Source organism: Frankliniella occidentalis, unplaced genomic scaffold (assembly GCF_000697945.3).
Source record: "Frankliniella occidentalis isolate FOCC.00 unplaced genomic scaffold, Focc_3.1 Scaffold295, whole genome shotgun sequence".
In the NCBI taxonomy this organism is placed as follows: domain Eukaryota; kingdom Metazoa; phylum Arthropoda; class Insecta; order Thysanoptera; family Thripidae; genus Frankliniella; species Frankliniella occidentalis.
The window spans coordinates 83,842-92,545 of NW_026267421.1; the positions used below are offsets into that span (position 1 = coordinate 83,842).

General features: G+C 55.5%; 1 protein-coding gene across 2 annotated transcripts in view; it reads left to right on the forward strand.

Annotated features, from left to right (window-relative positions):
* The first annotated feature begins 6,105 nt into the window (after nt 1-6,105).
* The window catches only part of LOC113206151 (protein couch potato-like), a 28,560-nt gene continuing 25,961 nt past the window's right edge, over nt 6,106-8,704 (forward strand). For both annotated transcript variants that reach the window (XM_052273719.1, XM_052273720.1), the window contains exon 1: nt 6,106-6,172. In XM_052273719.1, the coding sequence (XP_052129679.1) occupies nt 6,149-6,172 (24 nt within the window). In that variant the 5' untranslated portion in view covers nt 6,106-6,148. The remainder of the gene's footprint in view (nt 6,173-8,704) is intronic.

Below are 8,704 nucleotides of genomic sequence, written 5' to 3' on the forward strand. Positions count from 1 at the left end.
CGCGCGCCTGTGTAGTGTGTGTGAGTGTGGCTGAGAGAGTGTGGGTGTGCCCGCAGACGAGTCATGTCGGGCTGTAATCGCGTTCTCGTCGCGATCCTGAAAGCATATGCCGTGTGTTCAGTTAATTCACCGCGAAAGGCGCGGCAGACGGTCGGACCGGGACAGCCCGTCCGTGTGTCTGCGCCCACCCATGTATTGCCGAATAATTGAATCGCAGCGGGCTCGTTGTATGGCGGGGCGCCTGCTGGGCCATGCCGTGTTTTGGTTCCCGCTGTCCCTCGTCTACATCGACAGCTCCCCATCCCCCTCCTCCCTCTCTCCCTCGACAGCAGAGGTGCACACCACACCACCACCACCACCACCACCACAGCGCGCCGCGTCCGCTCGATCGCCGTGGTGTCTTTTATTGTATCGCTCTTATTTATTAGCGTTTGATTAAAATGGACGGCGCAGCACGGGGCACATGGGAGGCGCGGTGCAACCCGACACCGCGCTGTCTGGTGTGCAACATAATGGCGCTTGACACGCGGACACCGTCTGGTCGTTGTCGGCGCAGAAATGACAGAGTTCAGCACTAAAATGAAAACGACGGTATTGTTGGAGTGAAATTGATTGACGAAAGAACTAAAGTCTCTGTTTTCCTCCCGCTATATCCATCTTTCTCCCACTCCCTACCTTTCGCCCTCCCACACTTCCTCCATCCTTCCCGTCCTCCATCTCCCCCCGAACCTTTGGCTTATCCGCCTGCACCCCACCACGCTGCGCCACTAAGTCATTGCGCAGCGTCGCTGAATAAAATATACATATCCCGGCCGGGGGCCCCCGCACCCCGCCCCCGCCACCCCACGACGCCGGGAGTGGGTCTCTGGTGCATTGGGTTCGGAAAGGGGGAGGGGGCGGAGAGCAGCCCGCCCTTATGAGCTTGGAGCAGGAGAACAGCCGCGCGCTCTCTCTCTCTCTCTCTCTCTCTCTCTCTCTCTCTCTCTCTCTCTCTCTCGACGTGTGTGAGTGTGTCGCACTCGCGCCGTCGCTGCATACGTATGCAAATTAATTATTAGTCTGTCATTAGAGAGCGAATCGCATGCGAGCAGCGCTCGCACCACATAGCGGCAAGAAATGCGCGGACGCGAACTGGATGCGTAATCACTTGGATGTGCGATTTTTTCGTGTGGGATTCTGGAAATACTGTATATTAAAAAAATATCTCTTGCGCACTCTGTAACTTAAAACGCACGCATAATCTTGATTCAAGATCAGCAGACACGATTTGTCAACGTTCAACAAAGCAGTCAGGGCCGCCTGCCTACATTACCGAAAGTAAACACGCGTACTTGTCCAAGGACAACTATTGTAAGTAGCACCGGAATAGCATTGTAACGTACCTAGCTTGTTGCTAATTTGTGCATGGTAGGTTACTATTGTGTATGAGAAATTTTTATCTGTAAAAACTGAGTGTAGACATATACACTCTAATTGTTGTTATTGTTCAGTCAACCGAAATGCATATAAAGTAAACTTTTAAGTAACTAGCACCGGACTCCAGTCATAACCTTATGTAGTTACTTAAAAGTATACTTTATACTCATTTCAGTTCACAGAGCAATAACAATAGTTTCTACTGATAAAAAAATCACTTATCTCATGAAGTTGGGTGTCAAAATTTAAAATCTTTACAGTGCCATTAGAAGGAAATTAATTTAAAGTAATCACGGTCCACAATATAGAATGACAAATATCGAGTTCGTACTTGTCGCAGTAAATTTCTCTGGCGCTACACGGTGCCTTTCCTTAACCTGACGGCCTGCACGACAGCCTAACATAAGAGCGGGTGCCGTGCCAGCGGGCGGCAGTGGGCGACGGCCCCCGCGGCAGCCCCGGTGGCAGCGAGGGGCCGATATAAGGTCAAATCGGATTAACTTGGGATTCCGAGCGGTGCTAGCTAGCCTGCACCGCCGCCGGCCCGCTGGAGAGCCGAGGAAGGAATATAGGAAAAGGGCACGACGAGCTCATTGGGCGTGTTGCCAGACGGCTGCCCTTCCTCTCTCCCTCTCGCTCTTCCCCCTCTCTCGCTCGCTCCCTTTCGTCTAGGGAATCAGCTGATTTTCACTGCCCCGCCCCCTCATGCTCTGCCCAGTGCCCCGTATTCAAAGGGCACAATAATTTCACGGAACAATGGGACGTCGGCTTTAATTGAAAACTGCCATCCCAGCAGGCATCATCATCATCATCATAATCATCATCCTAAGCTTAATTGTCATCATCATCATTCATAGCTTTATAATCATCATCATCAACAACAACATTTTCTATAAATGACTTTATCAACTATTTACTGACTGGTTTGTTGGAAAGAGGAGGGGCGCGGGGCGCACATAAGGGGACAAATGTGCCGCTTCGTGCCCTGTTTATTGTCATGGAAACGCCGCCGAGGGAGGGAAAGTTTAATTAAATGACCCGCTGTTCGCCGTCCGGATCCGTCCGGATCTTGCACGCGTCGAGCATTGTTAGGCGGTGCGAAGACGGTCGTATCAGATCTCGGCTTCTTCCATCTCCTCCCCCTTACCTCCCTTCCATCCCTCCCTTTCTCTTCGTACCCATCCCACAGAATTTAATATTTAACGAGCAGTGGGACGACAATATTACAGTATCAGCAGCTTAGTCGGTTGTGCTAACCGGGCCTCGCTTTCAGATTAACCCGAGCTAATAAGTAGTCAGTACTGTTCTTTGTTTTTTCTCGATTTTCTCACGAGTTTCTGGAAAAGCCGTTCCTCTAATTAACGCTGTGATTGTGCTTGGCTAGAAGCCTATTTGGGTGTGTTTGTGCAAAGGAGACAGCACTACTCTGTGACTCGTCCCTCCTTTTCCCTCTTTGTTCCTTTCTCAGTTCCTTCCTCTCTTTTGCCCCCCCCCCCCCTCCTCTCCCTCTCACACTTGCACACATACTCTTGCTCAGCTCTCTTTGTCGCACTCAACAACTGTGGGACAGAGGAAAGGGAAGGAGAGAAGTTTGCAGGGATCGCACGCTACGCCACGCTACGCTACGCCACGCCAAAGTGACTAAGTGCGATTTCGTATTCTCCACAGCGCTGGAGGCTGGCGCTCGGTGAAGGGACGTGTGGGGGAGGGAGACGGAAGGAGAGAGAGAGAGAGGGTTGTCGTTACAGGAGAGACAAATTGCAAGGCAATCCTCTCCTCTGGTGGGCCGCGCGCTGGCCGGGCTGTCTGGTCGATATACCTTATCTTCGAACTTCTACCTCTCCTCCGTCTGTAGCCCCCCCCCCCCCCCCACCTTGACTCCGGCACATTTCTCTCCCAGACTCGCCGTTCGCCTTTTGGACCCGGGCAATTTTTGATGTAGGGCGCAAACGTGCTCGGTACGTGCCTGCCTCGCGCACCTGTCCATTGTCTGTCTAACGGGGTGAGAATGCCTCCCCTTCTCTACCTCCCACCTCCCAAACCCCCTCCAACCACCAGCCAGCACAGCAGCTCGCGGGAGCAGCGCCTCTGGCACGTTCCATCAGCCTGCGATTTTCTAGAGACTGAAAATAATTGAAACAAAAATATTGTTTCCTAAGAACTTGACTACAATTGCTTTAGTTTATTTTATTTATTTTGTAACTGGAACTCTAACTGTTATTTATTTATTTTATTTTTGGTCCCACTGCGCCTTCTGTTTGCCTATAAGACGAGCTCAGGCCGAGAATGGAGATGCGGCGGCGGGTGGATTTTGTTATTTCGTCGGCAGTTTTAGGCCCTATAAGAGGGGTGGGCCAAAGTGCGAGCGGAAGAGTTTAGTCGTGCTCGGAGCCGTAATGCCACGGCAAGCAGAGGGCAGCGCGGCGAGTAAATATTCTAATCTCGATGCGATGGGGACGAACGAAGAGTGGGAGGCGGTGGGAGGGGGAGAGGGAGGGGGGACCGGGCGGAGTGGCATGCAGATGACAGTTATGGCGTGCCCAGGGCCACGACAGCCGCGTGCGGAACTGACCCGGCAAGCTTTAGCCATTATTGCCTGGCCGAGACGTCACAGCACACGTCACACATCACGTCACGCGACGGGGAGCTACGTTTGACGCCTCCCCGTTTATTATTGGCACATCTCTCTATATGGAGAGGAGGAGGGGGTGCGATAAAGGCAACTGAGACAGCTCTCCAAAGCCTTTCACTGCGGCAGGGATGGAATAAATGTGGTGCATAGGGCCAGTGTGCGCTTCATCCCCTCGTCTCTCACTTTCTCCCTTTGTCAGCCTCTTTCTGTCTCTGTCTCCCTCGCTGTCTCCCCCTCCCCCGCTCTCGTCTAGTTTTTAAATGTTACTCCTCTCTATCTCGCCTACCCACACCCCCTCCGATGTGCGAGACGGGTACGTGGAGCCCCAAGGGAAACCCTAAAGGGGGTGCGGCTCAAAGCGCACCTCCTGCCCGGAAGCGATAAAGTATTTCTGTCTGAAGGAAAAGTCTCTTTCTCTTTCTTTTTTTGCGAGGAAAGCCACCAGAGAGTGCGGCAAAGAGAGAGGGGTGTTGGGTAGAGGTGAACGCTGGAGGTGGCAACGGATGCTGTCATCTCGTAAACGTTTTCTACATGAGAAGGAGAGAGGCTGACTTAGAGGGGAAAGAGACAGGAAGAGAGACAGACAGAAACACAGAAGATGGGGAAGGGGACGGGAGGAGGAGGAAAACCGAGCAGCAGGCTATGCATCTGCTGACATGTCACCGAGGGAAACACACCCCAGAGTGGCTTGGGCTTGGCAATACAGCAGCCGCCTGCCAGCACTCTGCGCTGCAGCAGCGAGAGAGTCTAGTCGGGGAGGTGGGAGGAGGGCTGATGGAGGAGAGAGCGAGTGCTCTAATAAAAGCTTAGAGAGTAAAACCTGTAATACTGTAAACCAAACTGTAAATTTCACTGTTTCGGCGAAGTGCCGTTCTTGTTGTCCGTAATCAGTTTAAGTGCGTCGGGTTGCACTGTTTGGCGACGGTAAAATTTATCGTGAGCTTTGTAACAGTGTGAGCTGCCGGACCGAGTCGGGGCGCTGCTGCGGCCAGTCAGGGTGGCTTGAGGCGGCTTGAGGTATTTCTCAAGACCCTCCCTGCTGCTGCGGGCTCCGCCCCGCCCCCCGCCATTCAGGGCGAGTGATTATTTTCTCTGAGAGTGTGTCAGGAGGTGGCGGGGCGGGGCGTCGAGGGGCGTGGCGGGGTGAGACGGGGCGGGGCGGGGGCGTTGGGCGCGCGCTGCTGGGCCGCGGAGCAGAGCGGAACGTATAATCTGGAACGTGAGTCGAGTTGTGAGAATGATATTCCCCAGGCGGGGCGCGCACGCGTCCGGAACACCGCCCGTCTCTCTCCCATTCGCCCTCTCTCTCTTTCTTTCTCTCTTTCTCTCTCTCGCGCTCGCTCTCTCGCTCCGCCTCCCTCTCTCTCTCTCTCTCTCTCTCCCCTCTCACCGCGTTCCGATCCTATCTCGGGGGGCAATGGGCTGGACCGGGGGCTGCAGACGGCTGGGATCTGAAGTCATCGCGCGGATCGTGCCCGGATCCCTTTACCGGGTCCTTGCTGAGGCCCCCCCTTAAACTGCAGCTGGAATTAGTACTTCGGCGCGACTGACAAACCCGTTTACTGGTTCTGCTTCCGCCGCCGCGCCCGCCTCTTCCTCTGGCCGTGCGGCGCGGCGGGGTGTCGGGCTACTGATGTAATTTACATGTAGTCCCCAGGGTAGTTAAAGTCTCCCACCATTCCTCCTGTACCTGTCTCTCCCCTTCCCCCCTCCCCCACCCCAGCTCCCAACTCCCTAACCCTCTCTTCCTCGTCCAGCCGGGCCCCGCCCTCCAGCAACCGCTGTGGTTTAACAGTCTACGTCCTACAGCACATTTCACTCGCTCTCGGCTCGCCCTTCCCTTCCCTTTTCTCCCCTCTTTCTCCCTTCCCCCAACTCCCCCCCCCCCTCCCACCTACATCCAGCGACCCCTTACGGCTGGCTTCCGCCTTTTCTTTCTGTGCCTCGAAAAAAAGGAAAGAGAGAGATATCAGGATATACAGCATTGTTCCGTACATTTTTGAGCCCTCTTTTCACCCTGTATACTAAAGTACCTTTTTTTTCTCTTTCTGTTCACAGGTTTGTGATGACGAACTTTTACCACCCACGATAGACTTTGCGATGCAACCGCCACAGAACGAACCTGTAAGTCAAGAAAACCAAAGATTGAATCTTGTTTATCGTACCTGAAGTCGGTGGTGGATAGGAAGGGAGAGCTGGAGGGCGTCGGCCTGTCCGCTTGCTCGCCCAGTCCCGATGGACGCCGTGCAGGCTGGGCCGTCCCGCTGCACGGGTCCGCGCGGCGGGCTTGCCTACCTCACAGGCTGTGGGAGTGGGGACGACCGCCGAGCGCGCGCGGTACCACAGAGACAAATAGCTACAGCACCCCACCCCCCTCTCCCTCCCTCCCTTTCTCATTCACCCCTCTCTTTCCCCCTCTTACCCCTCTCTCTACTCCTCTCCCCCTCTCTCTTTTTCTCACTTCTCCCTATCTATCTCACTCCCGCATCTCTCCCTCTCTTACTACCTCTTCCATGCACACGACCCCACAACACGCAAGCGTTAAAAATAAAATGCGATTTGACCGGAACTAGGAGCGTGCGGATAGAAAATTATGAAGCTCTGGCACTGGTGAGTTTTGGCGTTTTCAACCACCCGTTTTTGTGTTTAGTGGTGATGCTCCGCTGCTTCGTGCTTCGCGCGTCTCCCACATGCGGCGCAGCACACTGTATCGTTCTGGCTTCACTAACAGCAGCGTCACTATCATCATGGGCCCCATTTTCATCATAACCGGTAATCGAACCACCCGCCGGAGGAGAAAGGGAGGGGAAATGGGGGGGAGAGAGTTTGGGGGTGGTTATCTAAATCGTAAATCAATTCTCGCTGCTGGCGTGTCTTTGGGCGTCCGCTTCCATTAGTGATTGCTGCTGGCGGTGGAAGGGGCAAGGGAGAGGGGGTGTTGTGGTGAGAGACAGGAGACAAAGAGAGAGTGAGATAGAGAATGGTGGGGGGTTGGGCATCGCGGATGAGGGAGAGAGAGAGAGACGCCATCACCGGCGGGCCGCACTTAGAGCGGCCGGCGGGGCAGCGGGCCCTAATCACCTGTCAACCTGCTAATCAAAGGCCATTACCGGAGCGGCCTCGACCTGGAGCCACCGCGGCCGGGGCGCGGCGGGCTCCTTTACATTGAGGTTGACAAATCTGGAGCCGGCCGAAGCTCGCCGCGCCGCGAAGTTCAGAGACGCGGATGAATGTTTTCTACTCAGCTCTGCTTGGGTCGATTTTTCCCCCAAAACAGTATGTGTCAAACATTTCACACTCTCTGAAATGTCCTCATTTTTCTCTCACATCCACATTCTTTGCCTTTTTGAGTGCGGCATAAAACTCTTCCCGACGACAGGCATGCGACCATCTTGCTCTCTCGCCACATTTTACTCCTGGCGGATATAGCGGTAGAGTGAATGCCTTCTCGCTGTATATATTTCCCGCTATTTATCCGCCCTTAAAGTCTCCCCCTCGTGCACTCCCGCGCGCTGACACAGTCAGCCCGACACACAGACGCGAGCAGCGCGCTGCTGTCACGGCAATAGCGAGACATATGCATAATACATCTGACCCGGAGCCGCGTGCCCGTCGGGGCCGTCGTCGGGGCCGTCCGCCGCGTGGACACCGCGCGCCGCGCGCCGATTTCACGCCCGTCCACGCCACACGGGGCGTGTTCGACCCCCCTCTCTCTCTCTATCTGCCTCTCTAATGCACTATGATACGTCGACATGCGATGGACACGCGACTAGCTTCTCGCATTTGGCTGCATCCCTTATTTAAAGTCCCATCCTCCGGTGCGGCGGTGGCGGTAGAGAGCCCCGCTGCGTTGCTGTCTCTGTCCTGTCGTGTCTTCTCTCTCGCTCGCTTTCTCGCTCTCTCTCGCTCGCTTGCTCGCTCTCTCCCGCTCATGACAGCGTGAGTGGGGGGAGCGGTGGGGTATTCACGGCGCGCTCCACTGCCACACCTGTCTGAGCGCGTTAGCGGGCGGCAGGTGCGCGACCGGCAGCTGCGGCAGCTGGCCAGCTGTCTGGAACAATTATGGGGCAAAGGTGAGGGGGGCGTAAGTGTCATGAGGAGTAGAGTGGATTGTCCTCGAGCGTGCGTGGGAGGGAAGAAGAGAGAGTTAGAGCTATCAGCCACCAAGGCGTTGGCGTGTGTCAGCGGCGGACACGGGCAGGACAACGGTCGGTCGGGGGTGGAGTGTGTGGGGGAGCAGACTACAGTAGTTTCCGCCCCTCCTCCCCCCCCCCCTCATCCTGGAGACAGTCGAAACTCTTAGCCCGCGTCAATGAATATTTCAAAAAGTCTGAGCCGAGCAGCCGAGCCTTGTGCGCCCCGGATACGGGTGAAGGAAAGGGGCCGGGGGAGAGGAGTTTTGTGTTTGCCGGAGAGGGACATGATAGTGACTTGTCGAGGGGAGGGGTAGGACATGGGGAGAGAGAGAGAGAATGAGTTGGCTTGGCTGTCCGGCCCGTGCGGCTCGGTGTCACGGTTGCCCTCCTGTCGTTGCCACAGTGTGGCTCGAGGAGTCCCTGCCCCCCTCCCCCCCCCCCTGGCCCGTGCGGCTCGGTGTCACGGTTGCCCTCCTGTCGTTGCCACAGTGTGGCTCGAGGAGTCCCTGCCCCCCTCCCC